Source organism: Centruroides vittatus, unplaced genomic scaffold, assembly GCF_030686945.1.
Source record: "Centruroides vittatus isolate TY-2023 unplaced genomic scaffold, ASM3068694v2 contig_476, whole genome shotgun sequence".
Classification (NCBI taxonomy): domain Eukaryota; kingdom Metazoa; phylum Arthropoda; class Arachnida; order Scorpiones; family Buthidae; genus Centruroides; species Centruroides vittatus.
In genome coordinates this window covers 33,065-47,470 of record NW_027122268.1, presented here as the reverse complement: position 1 = coordinate 47,470, position 14,406 = coordinate 33,065, and the positions used below count along the sequence as shown (strand labels likewise).

The 14,406-nt window shown below is 30.5% G+C and overlaps 1 protein-coding gene across 1 annotated transcript in view; it reads left to right on the top strand.

Annotated features, from left to right (window-relative positions):
• The window catches only part of l(2)k05819 (transmembrane protein 94-like protein l(2)k05819), a 72,079-nt gene that overhangs the window by 31,164 nt on the left and 26,509 nt on the right, over nucleotides 1–14,406 (top strand). The window contains exons 8-13 of the mRNA XM_067273423.1: nucleotides 4,255–4,416; nucleotides 9,521–9,761; nucleotides 9,863–9,981; nucleotides 10,847–10,968; nucleotides 11,045–11,138; nucleotides 12,856–12,964. Of these exons, the coding sequence (XP_067129524.1) occupies nucleotides 4,255–4,416; nucleotides 9,521–9,761; nucleotides 9,863–9,981; nucleotides 10,847–10,968; nucleotides 11,045–11,138; nucleotides 12,856–12,964 (847 nt within the window). The remainder of the gene's footprint in view (nucleotides 1–4,254; nucleotides 4,417–9,520; nucleotides 9,762–9,862; nucleotides 9,982–10,846; nucleotides 10,969–11,044; nucleotides 11,139–12,855; nucleotides 12,965–14,406) is intronic.

The window sequence follows — 14,406 nt, the reverse complement described above, 5'->3', positions numbered from 1 at the left end:
TTTTCAGATGTAGAAAATGAGATAACGGTAGCCAACTACAGCTTTCTGCACTCAATATTGGCCCAACGATTTTTCATACAAACACGTGACAATATCTGACATCACTATTTGAAAATATCAAAAAGTAGGCATCTTCCCCTGCTTACCATCTTACCCCGAATCACTCTATATGTTGTAGTCAAAACCAGTTTTTAGTTAGAACGTGTTTTAACTAGTTGAAACTAGTTTATACTGGATGTCTTTGTTATAACTAGAATTTACTGCTAGTCAAAAATGAATTTGAGTTAAAACTAATTTTAACTAGACAAAACGGGTTTTAACAAAGACATCCAGTATAAACTAGTTTCAACTAGTTAAAACGAGTTCTAACTAAAAACGGGTTTTGACTGTAACAGATACATAAATCTCTTAAGAAAAATATCCTTCATTACACATACTGTACAGAGAGAATCATAGAAATCCGCTTAAAAATTAACAGAGGCAATTTGACCATTATTGGTACATAAGCTCTTGAAGAAGGCCAAGAAGAAGAAAATGCAGATTTTTATGTAAAGTTACAAGAAATTCTTAATAAAGTTAACAAGAATGATTACACCATAATAGCAGATCTGAAAGCAAGAGTGGGAAACACTCCAGTAAATAAAAATATTGGAACCTTCAGGGAGAATACTTGTAACAGAAATGGTATTAGACTCATTGATTTTGTTGTTTATAATACTCTTAAAATAATGAATATGTTTTATAACCATAAAAATATACATAAATATACTTGGCAACGACAGCAGTCCAAGTCAATTATTGATTATTTCATTGCTGATGAAAAAATGTCAAAATTATTCCTAGATGTCAGATATATTCATACAGAGGATTTGAAGTAGGCTATGATCACTTCCTAACCCAAGCAAAATTAAGAATCCCACCTAGATGGCTAGAAAAGAAACCAAATGTTAGACATGAACCTGAACGAAAATTTAAAGTGAAATTATTATACGATGATAGTATCAAATGGTTATATACTAGAAGAATTGAACAACATATGGAGAAAATCCCAGAAGATAAAGATAGAAAATGAATGGGAAAATATCAAAGCAATAATAAAAGCAGCAGCCGATGAGTCTCTAGGCACAGTAAAAGTCAATTCCTATAGAGGAAAGAAATTGAAAATATGAGACAATGAAATCAAACAACTAATATTACAGAAAAACACAGCATACAAAAAATTTTTAAGTACAAAAAAAGCTGAAGATGCAATAGAATACAAATGCTGCAGAGCAATTGCAAAAAGAGAAATAAGGAAAAGACAACGAGAATCGTGGACAAAATTTATTTCACAACTAGAATCAGATCTTTACAAAATAACACCAAATGCCTTCAAATATTAAAATTTATGAATCAAGAAATTAAAGAACCCATAAAGATTAATTTTGGTATGACAAACGACCAGTTTCTTAATTATTATCAAACACTTTGGACAGATCCTACGTATACTAACAAGATTTTTGAAAGCAACAATCAAAATAGAACTGAATTATCAAAGGAAGAACTGCTTGAAAGTTTAACCAAAACAAAAAATGGAAAAGCAACAGGAGATGATGGCATAAATGGAGAGTTATACAAATATGCTGGTGATAAATTCCACAAGAGATTATTAATGTTCTTCAATAATATATATGAACAAGCCTGTATATCACTTGAATGGAAGAAGAGTATTATACTGCCTATTCACAAAAAAGGAGATAAACAAAAATTAGATAACTACAGAGGCATTAGCCTGTTAAATATCTCTTATAAAATCTATGCTAGAATTCTAAATGAACAATTAAAACAAGATGATGAAAAATTTCTTTTGGAATATCAAAAAGGATTCTGAGAAGGTAGATCTTGTATAGACTCAGCTTTCTCCATTAATCTGAATATACATTTAGCTTTCATAGATTATACCAAACTTTTTGACATGATACAAAGACCCAAACTTTTTGACATCCTACAAAACAGAAACACACCAAATATTATACTTCAAAATATATGCAATATCTATGAAAATAATACCATACAACTTAAGTTCAACAATGCCACTTCAGAATATAGAAGAATAAATTAAGGAGTAAGACAAAGATGTCCATTGTTACCAACACTTCGTAACATCTATATAGATGACATAATACATCAATGGCAGGAAGAATATACATTAGGAATTTAGCTTCCAAACAACATAAAATTCAACACCATGCTATTTGCTGATGATCAGGTGGTTATTGCTAATTCTGAAGATAATTTACAAAAAGGTTTATTTACTTTAAATAAAATTTCAAAAGAATATGGCATGAAAATTTCAACTGCTAAAACCAAAGTAATGGCAATTAGAGGTACAGTGCCAATATGCAGCAAAATCATAATTGATAATACAACTTTAGAGCAAGTTAATAATTCACTTTATCTAGGATGCAGTATTTCTTAGGAAAATGAGAATGACATAAATAATAAGAAAACACTTCAGACTGAAATTATATAAAACTCTGGCTGTTCTGACTCTCCTGTATGGTAGTGAAATCTGGGTTCTAAAGAAGAAAGATATCAAAAGATTACAGGCAGCCGAAATGAGGTTTATGCGCCGAACTGCTGGATATATGCTCCTGGATCATCATCGAAATGAAGATATTTTGAAGGAACTCCACATGAGACCATTAATTGAAAAACTCTCCACGTACCGAGAAAAATGGCTTCAACATGTATCTCGAATGTCACCGGGTAGGATATCTCACGCAGTTTTACAGTATCAACCATGAGGACGACGACGACCTGGACATCCACAAAAACAACTCCTAGATCCCATCTAGCTGAATCTATCTAGAATTTAGGCCGTGTTGACCTGTTTCGGTCAACACGGCCTAAATTTGTGACTAGTGGATGATGATGATGATGATGATCTTTTTTATTTATAATGTGTAATAAGCATGACTATTGCTCAGTCTGGCTTCCATTTCATCAAACACTGCACTGTTTCTTGCAAGTCTTCATTTTGTTTGATCACCTGATAGAAATCAATTTGCATAAATTCACTTACAACTGACTATCAACAAAAACATAATCAATTTTACATCTTAAAAAATTGAAAAATTGTGGAATGTTTGTAAATCTAAATTAACACACAATTTTTCCTTTTGTTCTTTATATTCTTGCCATATGCATTTTGTGACTATCTGATGTTTTGTAAAGTACTATTTTAATTTACAACGATTATCGACTCTACCGTGTCGGAAACAACCGTTAACCTACCGGGTACTTTACTCGGATTCGCGTTAGCGTGCCAGGCCTGGACTTTAAGCGTGCACCGAATTAAATAAAGACAATATTTGTCAATAGAAAAAAACCAAAGATTTAATTAATCGTTTAGCAATAACTATGTACAATATTTAGTAAAATCAAACAATAATTTATTCAAAGAAATTCAACAAAGTCAACCCGACAATTCTCGATTCAAATCTATGTCTAACTTAACTCTATTCCCCGTGGGAATCCGACAAAACCAAAAGTTTAACTTATAACAATAATTCTTATAAACTAGAAATCCTAATCGTCACCTCAATATACTCGGAACCTATTTCCTTAAACTCTCAAGACTTTCTCAGACTGTCGATCCAAACTTCGAATCACTTCAAAATCACCTTGGAACTACTCGAGATCCTATCGGACACCTCTATTACTGCTGCGAAGCTCACCAAGCTCGTTGCTATCAGAATTCACCTCTCCGTCTTCACTTGAGACTCGGGATTTATAGTGTGAGGTGACGTCACAATTCTGAATGCGGTCACTCCCCTCATTTACATGCTTAAATGCTAACAATAACTTTTCATCGTCTGGCAGCCCTTTTCCCGACAGTTTACTCACTAACCTTTTACATTATTTGTTGTTACAATTCTTTCCGGGACGTTTTTATTACTTAAGGTTTAGCGAGTTTTATTTCGTGCTTGTAGGTTCTCCCCCCCCTCTTCTCGGTGCGGACCTATTCTTTGCCGCTCGGGGCGCGAAAATGTGCGTGAGTCCTATGGCGCTTTTCTTTCGTCGGTGAGTTGGGTTTTAATTCTTCTCTTTTTAATTACTGAAGGTGAATGGTGAGGAAACCTTCGTCCTAACAAAACATAAGCCCCAAACAAAAATAGAATAGTAAGCAAAATAAAAGTAAAATAAAAATAACGCTCGGACTTGGTTCCTTACAGTTTTAATATGTTAAGTAAAAAATATTTTAATTTTTAGAAACCCTTTGATCCTTTTGAAGAATTAGAAGAGAGTTCTACTATTCCTATTCAGACAATAAATTGGAAGGATATTAGATATTATTTTACTGATTTACTGTTTGGAAGAAAAGGGTTTTTGTGGCGCTCAGCCAATGTAATGCAAGTGCTTGGAAGTATAACAGTAAGTTTTTTATTATTTTGTATGTGTAATGAAAATAAATTAATAAAAATTTAAAATATGATATCAGAGCAATGAAAAATTTTACATGTTCATTTATAATACTAAAAGTTTTTATATAATTTTAAATCGGATTATAGCTCTTACAAACACAGTAAGGCATTATTGCATAGCTTATCCCTTATTTGAACCAAAGATTTCTTGCTTTTGCATAAATTATGATTGCTTTTTAAGTGGCATTGTAATTACTTTTGATCACTTTAGTAAATATTTGTGCCAACTGAAAACATTTCTCTTTAGCTGTTGTTTGCTTTTATGACTCTGAGAAGACTTTTCTGCATCTCATTTGCAAGTGTGTAGCTCCATATTTGGACAGAAAGACTTTGATAGCCTTCATTTGGATATTTTTTTAGCAGTGAGGTTAACTATCAACTTTTTTTTTAGAAATCTGTCATCTGTCTTAAAGAAATCAGACTTTTAAAGTAATTTCTTTTTTTTTGGGGGTGCACAATGATGTTCCAGTCAAGATGCTTCTGGCTTTTGCACTCCACTTATATGGTCTAAAAGCTCTTACATTTTATTTAAGATGACATTAGAATGCTTACAGAGTTTTGATGAACTTTTTCCTTAAAAGATTTAAATTAGATATATACTGTTTAATATAAATAAAATTCTTTTCCATTAAATTTTTCAAATTAAACTGATATTTATTTATGATATCTCAATTAGTTAAATTTATAAGAAATTAGTTTTGTATGTAATCAAAAATATTCTTAACTACAATGAAAGAACAGATGTCCCAAAAAAATTCCTCCTGAAAATCTGTCACTTATTAACATACAGATAAAATAAAAATATATATAAATAATTTATTATATTTCTCAATAATTAATAATAAGCTGAAACATTGATTCAACAAATTTAATGCTATAAGAAAGTTTCTTAGTATTTATTGTAATATTAAAAATTATACTATTTACAGTAAGACCCCACTTAACATGGGGGATGTTCCTAGATAACAAAGTGCTAAGTGAAACAGCGTTAAATGAGGTCATTTTAACATAGAGTAAATAGGGATAGAGGAATACGCAACCAAAAATAAGCAAATTTTACTTTAATTTTAAGTTAGTTTTATATTAATTTGCATAATAATATATGTTAAATAACATGTAAATGTATGCACACAGAAATGTATAGTTCGTTTTTTGTGACAAAGGTCCTGACTTTTCTGAAATTCTTGTTCTTTTGCAATAGTCATGAAGTTTCATTTGTTGCTTTTTTCTTTCCTTAAGCAAATGTCGGTAGCAGAAGCTCGCATCCAAAATGCTTCGTCTTGCTTTTGCACTCCTTTCAAAACCTGGATCATTCGCTACAATTTGATCAACAATTTCAGTTATCGTTACCAAACTTTTACTAAGGAAATCTGTAGAGAAATTTTTTGGGTTTTTCATTTTCAGAATCTCTATTTTCCAGTTTTACGTGAATTCCTTGTTCTACTAGTCCTTGAAGGTCATCATTGTCAGTAAGGCTCTCACCAGAAATGTAACTCCTCAATATTCTGTTCGTCTATATCTCCTAGTCCTGATATATTGATTGCTGTATCGTTAGGTTGACCAAACTTAACCTAACAATACAGCAATAGGCTCTTCTCGTTGAGAATTCTTGGATACCTTCAGTCATAACTTCTTCCACACTTTGTTCGTGCATTTATCAGTTAATTCTTGCCAAGTGAAGCCAATATTTCCTATGGCATCCATGATGTTATATTTTTCCAAAATTGCACCAAACAAACAGATTTAAAGAAAGTACACCTTTCTGCCAGCTTTTGCTGACTGGTTTGTGTTTGCAAATAATCGTATTATATACAAATCAATGAAATGCTACGATAATTTAAATCAGCGTAAATTTTGATCTTTTTTTAGGCTTCGAGCAGACCTCGTTATATTGAATCAGCGTTAAGCGAGGTCTTACTCTATTTTATTTTTAAAAATTAATTAATTTAATGTTTGAATATATTTAAAATTTATGACAATATAATAATTCCAAGAGGATCTATAAAAAGTTGGAAATGAGTATTGTTATGAAAAAGCTGAATAAGTATCAAATATATCAACATCTCAAAGCCTGATGTTTTAATAATAAGCCAAATGAATGCCTTATTTTAATTGGGCTACTTTTCCGCTGCTATTAATAGTAGCAATAAAGTTGCCTGATTATATTATGGCAATCATTTCGTTTAAGTTTCAAATAGTTATTGGTCACAAAATGTAAGATATTACAAAACAATGGTGTGTGGTGACATTTGATGATAGTATGAGATCTGGAATTCCAGCAGATTCAGAAATTGGAATAATTTTCCCTATTATAAACATCCTCCATAGAAAAAATTCCTAGCCGAGAAAATATGCGTCCCTGGCCATATAACTGTCAACTATCCATTGTTCTTAAGCTGTATACAGATCATCTTGCAACTTAAGTTTATAGTTAACGTCCGAATTCGTCATATATTTTTGGTCCCGGGAACACCCAGGACCCAAATTGCCATCAACCATCGATCACGTGACCGATTTTCCCAGCCTAAAACTATAAAAGCCGCTTCTTTACCCCCTCCGGGAAGTCTCTTATCCTCTGCCGGACCAACGCCATTGCAGGTCGTCACCGCTCTGGACCTTACATTCCAACGTCACTGCGCTCAGTTGTGACTTTATAAAAGTGTGCCATTCTCGGATACCTATATACACTTCTTGGATATCTAAGTGTTAACTTAATAAGGAAACTAATAATGAGGTATGAACTGAACCTGTAAGCTCTCTCTCGAACCCTACGTGGATTAGGGAAATTAGTCAATTTTTGTAATTGTGTCCTTTGTTTACTTCCAATAAATCTTGTTTTAATGGTTAAATGGTGTCCTCTTTGACTCGAATATCGCTTTCGCCTTATCGTCGACCCATGTCACCTCCCATCCACTCGCCCGACAAGAAGAGTCCCGATTCTCGGGACCGAAATCATAAACTTAGAGCCATCTTGACAAGTGAAAGGTCAACGACCTGTTGCCAGAAAGGGGAGATATGACTTCCTGTTATCTCCCTCGATCTCACAATAGGGAAGCTGTGTTTCTGTAAGAAGCTGACTTCCAGAGGCAATCAATTAATTGCGTGTCAGTGATGGCCTACGAATGGCTAATGGATGGAATCATAGATGGTCCTGGTAGGTGTTCAGTGCATGCATGCATTCACGCTCTGCAAATCCCAAGGGTGTCGATACTGGTCAATGTCAAATGTCTCTTTTGTTGCATCACTAGTATACCTCAAAGGATGCAAGTGGGTGGTTGTAAAATTTTAAACGTTTCTCACCATAGCTGTAAAAATCTAAATATGTTAAACTTAACAGATTGTTCGTCCTTAGTTTTCTAACTAATTCGTTTTAGGACCAAGTGTTCATGGAAATTTCCAAAATTTACAACTTTTCGGTCACTCTCATTGAACTGGAAAAATTTCTGTCTTTATTACATCTAATAATATGAAGAAATCAGTCCCTATTGTACTCGGCTAGAGATTGATTTAGTTTAAAATTCCAGTTTTTTCAGCAGGGTTTTATTTATGTCCCTAATTCCCTAATCTCTTAATTATTTAACTACTTCTTAAGTAGATATAAGTCGAAACCAGTTATTTTGTACTTGAATACTTCTAGTCTTGGGAAAGAAGTGAAAAGATAAATTTTTATGACAATGGATACATAAATCATAAATTTAAGGAAAATAAATTCTAGAGCTTTTTTTTGTACCTTGTGCATCTCATTCATTAAATTTAGTTGTAAATGATGCTGCCAAAGGAACAGTTTATTTTTTAACATTGTACAAGAATTGTATATGTTTTTTTCTGCATCCCCTTATAGATGGGACATACTAAATCATTACATCACTAGTTTAACATTGAAATCTGTAAGTAATACAAGATGGGAGAGCAGAATAAATATATCAAATATTTTAATGGATTTTTTTTAAACTCCTGTCAACTATACAGAACTATCATAAAAACATACCAGTAAACTGCTATCGGTTGGGTTAAGTTATAAATCTACTTGTGATTCACATAATGGGGCAAGGACGGCCAAATATCTAGCACGCAGGCAGCTAACAGCCCAGAACCACTCGTGGATAGAATCATTATACAATATTTTGGTGTGTAGCATCCACCAGCTAAACCACGTGAAGTTGATGCACTTTAAAGCGAATGTACAAATGCGTATAATCTGGCTGCTTTACACCATTCAGATATTTTCACTGGGAAGCTGTCCTGTATTTGACAATACAGTGCTTCCATTGGGAATACAGCACTTCCATTCTGCCACTGATATTCGAATATACAATAGCAATTGTTGTTTTTTTCACATGTAGTATAGAAATTTGTAATAAGATACATAATGTGGTTATAATAAAATATTAATTTTAATTAATTCAAAGTATGTTAAAAATATGAAAATAATCGCACAATATGTATTTATATTTTAGAAAATACAAGGGAAGCGGTGCTTCCAAGGATGGCATGCCATCGTTACAAAAATATTTAAGTATAATAGTATATTTAGTTCATAACAGCTTACTTTTAAGGAATTTATTCCTATTGATAGTACATAAGTATTCTGATACTATAGAGATAATTTTCTCTCCACTTTTAATTAAAGTGGAAGAAAATAATATAAATGAACTATTTTAAGTTTTATTGATTAGAAAAGTAAAAATGAAAATTATTATTTATTTATGTACATACATGTATATACTTTTGAAAGTGAAGAATTTTATTTTGTATACTTTCAAAAGAATAAAAGATTACATGTCAATGACATTATTTTGTAAAACAAACTAAAATATAAAAAGTTGTTAATTTAACATACTTTTAATAATAATTTAATATAATTATTATTTTTGTATAACTTAAATGTCATCTGTTCAGTTTTTCAATACGGAATGTCATGCATCAGAACAACTAATGTAAAATTGTTTAAATTATTTTAAAGTTCAACTTATTGCCTTTTAAATATTAAGGTATGACTTAAAGACTAATTTAATTCATTGCCTAATAAAAACTTTCATAATTATAACTTTTAGGCTTTATGTTGTGTCGATAAGAAAGGTATTTTATCATGGCCAAATCCAACAGCTGAAAAAGTATTTTTTTTAAAATCTGCTCATTGTAAAACTGATTCTGAAGATAATGCATATTTCTCAACTCCATCGATTGATATGGATGAAGCTATTGTTCGAGAAGATTTTAAATCGGAAGAGAGATATCACGAATGTCAGCATCATCCAGAAAAATTTGAAAAAAATGAAGATTCTCAAGATCATAGTAAATTTAATTAAATTTTTAAAATCTAAATATATTAAATTTAATAAATCACAAATAATCTACAAAAAATTTTGTTTTTTTTAATCTTATTTAATTCTTAGTTTATCATCCTGAAAGTCAAGTTGAAGTTCTGGATCTTACTCATAGCATAAATGGTCCATTTGGACTTCAGTTTGATGAACCTAAATGGAAAAAGTACTTATCTAATTTGAAACCATTGGTAAATAATAAAATATTTATTTTATGTGAATTAATATTACAATATTAGAAACATAATATAATATTAAACTGTTTTAATAAATTATAAAAATAACAAAATTTAAAATTTATACATTAAAATGTTTTATTTGGAATGTCACAATTCTATACATGATGCATACATTCAAATGTTTTTAATCCTCTACAAAGTTTATCTTTGCAAATCATCCAATAAAATAAGATTTAAACAATCATACTGAATGAGTTTGATTATTTCACAGTCCACTTTAGTCCATTCATGTTTCAATTCCAAAATATGTGTGACCTGAAGTTGGACTATGAAATAGTTTGAAAATGTTAATTGCATATTAAAGTTTTTGATTGCCTTAATTTAGCTATATTTCTATTTTTTGTTTTTTTTATTCATACTTGAAATCTATATTCTATATTATTTCAAGGTAATAATTATTGATAAATATTGTCTCTACAGATTGTTTTTGTTACCTAGTTTAAAATTAAACTAGGATAAATGAATTAGAATATAATACTTATAAATTATGTTAGATGAAATAACTGTATCAATGGGAGAGTTTAATGCATTTATAAATTATTTTTTATTACTTTATATAATTTGTTTTATGTTATAATGTTATTTAATTAACATAATGATTCAAAACAGGAAGAATATTGTTTTTTTTTTTTAATGTTAAATTTTGGTTTTTGGTGTTTCTATTTATTCCTTTTTTTGAGTTAAAAATTTTTGGTGTATGCTTTGTCTATCTATATTAATATAATGACAATTATAAATTTTACTAACATATCTCCTATTTTGTTTATTTGCTATTTTAAAATTAATATCTAATTGTATATTATAAATTTTTGTTTAGGGATTAAGTATTTTATTAAATACATGTAATCCATCTAGTCAAGAGCATTATTCACAATTTTGTGATCATATTGCTTGTGAATCTCTTCATAACGATGCTGCTGTTCCAGTAGTTAATAAGAGGTAATTATTTGAGATATTAATTTATATTTATAGTCCACATTTTATATTCTGAAGATAAACACTTTTTTTTTTGTAGATGTCTTTGTGAACTTGCTAAATTAATAGGTTTTACTGACCAAGCTGTTGATGGCTATGATTTTAAACATCATTTAGCTCTCTTCAGACATGTTGTGAGTAAAAAATGTTTAACACATATGCTTGGTAATTTTTTATTGTAAATAATTTTTGAATTATAGAATACTTCAGTTACGTAGATTATCAATTAAAAATTATGCAGAAAAAATATTTTTATGGAAAAGTATATATCAGGTCAGTCCATAAGTTTGTGCGTATTTTTCGTAACGACGGTCGATTTTTTTTCAATTTTTCATTTAAACGCTCTAATTGCTCACAATACATTTGAGCTGTAATTGCTTGATTAGGTTCTAACAGCTCAAAGTGAATTACACCCGACATATCCCACCAAACAGACAAAAGAATTTTTTTTGGATGCGACCCACCTTTTGCAGTGTTTTGGCTGCTTGTCGCCATCCATCCATTGTTTTTTTCTCGTCACATTATTATAGAGGATCCATTTTTCGTCTCCGGTAACCAGCCTACCAAGAAAAGGTTCTAAAGCAATACGGGATAAAAGAGACGTGCAAATGTTTACACGTTGTTGTCGGTTAGCTATTGACAGTTCGTGCGGTGTCCATTTTCCTAGCTTTGAAACTTTTCCGATTTGTCGTAGGTGTCTATGAACAGTTCCGTGGGATGAATTTAAACGTTCCGCAATTTCGTCAACTGTTAACGATGGTTCCGCTTCGACTAGTGCAGAGAGAGCATCGTCGTCAAAGTCAATGGATCTTCCAGTACGAGCCTTATCCTCCACACTAAAATCATTGTTTCTAAATCTCTCAAACTACTTCTGCGCAGTCCTTGCACTAATTACGATTTGATTATGTACAGTATTTATTTTTTTGGCTGCATTTGTAGCATTCTCACCACTTAAAAGTAAAAAGTATAAAACATGTCTTTTGTATTCGTCCGTTACTTTCATTTTAATGAAAATAAACAACTGAAATGTTCACAATTCTGAACAGTATTATATGAATGAGATCCAATTTAACACTTCGGTGTAAAAATTATCACATTAGACTGACATTTTTAACAGCAAAACAAAATTTTTCTCGAGGTCATAAAAATGCGCATGGACTTATGGACTGACCTGATATTTTATAATGTCATTAATTAGTATTACTGAATAATTAACAAATCAGTTGGTTATTAGTATATTAATTACTAGTAAAATGTAAATTTGTTTACAGAAATATTGATAATTATATCATCATTTAACATTTTTATCTATTTTCATTATAAACACATCTATTTGATAACTTTTAATCATTTAGAACACTAGTTAAGGTTTTTGATATCTGTAAATTAATCTTATAATAAGAAAACAAATATCTTAGCGTAGGGAATATTTTAAATACAGTATACATACATATACATATATATATATATGTGTATGTGTGTGTGTGTGTGTGTGTGTGTGTGTAAAATATTATATGACATGGAAATTTATATGAGCCAAAATGTATTTTTCTTATTTTAAAGTGAATCCTCATTTTTGTTTACTTTTTGTATTTTTAATGATATTTACTATGAAATTTTACTTTTTCTCTTTTGGTTTTAATTATCTGATTTTATTGCCTACTTTGAAATGTATCAATTTATAGTATAAAATGAAATTGCTACAAAATTATTTTCAGAAATAATTAATTAGTTAGTTAAATTTTATTTAAAATTTTTCTTTCAACATTTAAGATAATATAGATTTAACTTAAATTAATTTCAAAGTGATATTAATAATAAATCTTTTGAAAATCTATATATGAATTTTAGCGACCAGAATTAATTCAGAAAGGTCGCCTTGCAAGATCACTCAACTTCCCAAGGTTAAAAATGCCATTTCCGACTATGTCATGTGCAGTAATTAAAGACATTCCAAGAGGTAAATTAATTAATTTTTCTATATTATGTTACTAAAGTAAAATGTTTATTATTTTGCTTACATAGCTTCTTTATTGTTAAATTCAAACAAAAATGTTTTAATACCTTTACTAAACAGTTCTGTCCTAATATAATTTTAGCAATCTTATAAAATAACATGAAATAATTCAAGTTTGTTTTAATAATTATTAAATATAATATTAACTGTTTTGTATTATGTAGAAAATCTGCTTGTCAATAGTCAAGATGATCTATCTTTAGCTATAGATCTGCATTTTAACATCAAATTATTTAATTATAATAATATAATTCTAGTGTTATAGTATGCAATGTTTTTAAATTTACTTCAAAAAATTTACATACCCAGAACCTTTTAAGGTGTGATCACTTAAAAAATAAATTTACTTTATATAAACTGTTCTTATAATGGCATATTTAATAAGGAAAAACAATGTTAATTATTTAGATTCAGGATATAAAGGAATTAGTGAACCAAATCCAGATTCCTCTACACAGTACTTCTCAAACAATTTTAGATGGCAGATTTTCAATCTATTTTCTTAATACAGTAATACCTCGGTTTTTGTTGACTTTGGTTATTGTCAGTTTTGGTTTTCGTCGATTTTTTTCACAAAAAATTTGTCTCGGTTTTTGTCGATTGCCTTAGATTTTATTGGCATGCCCATATGACCTCGCTGCTAATTTTGCAAAAACAAAGGGTGACCCACGCATTTTTCTGCTCAGCGTGGCATTGTTCCTTGTTGTATGAACATCTCTCCAAACAACTCCTCTATGATAGCCGGATGTGCTAATGTTCATACAACAAGGAACGACGCCACGCTGAGCAGAAAAATGCGTGGGTCGCCCTTTGTCTTTGCAAAATTAGCAGCGAGGTCATATGGGCATGCCAATGAAATCCGAGGCAACCGACAAAAACCAAGACAAATTTTTCACGAAAAAATCGATGAAAACCAAAACCGACAATAACCAAAGTCAACGAAAACCAAGGTATTACTGTATATTAAGAATAAGTAGTACAGTAGAGAGTCGTTAATCCGAATGAATTGGGGACAGGGGTTGTTCGGATTAGTGATTTGTTCGGATAACCAGTTATGTACGAAAAAATATATTAACCTGTCCGATGTTCAAATTTTTCTCCGTTGCGTGTCGCTTCGTGTTGAATTTTCGTCGATTTTAAGCCTAACGAAAATTTTTATAATAATAGTCGAGGCTATCGTATCATTAAAAATTATTTCTTTATTTTGTACAAACAAAATAAATATATTGAAGAATATAAAAACATGAAAATTATACTTTAGAAGTAAATCTAGTATCAAAAACGTTCGATTCAGAACGACACAGTCCGACTGAAAATCGTTTGGACAACCGGCGATTCAGATTACCGGGGTTCGGATTAACGACTCTCTACTGTATATTTATACT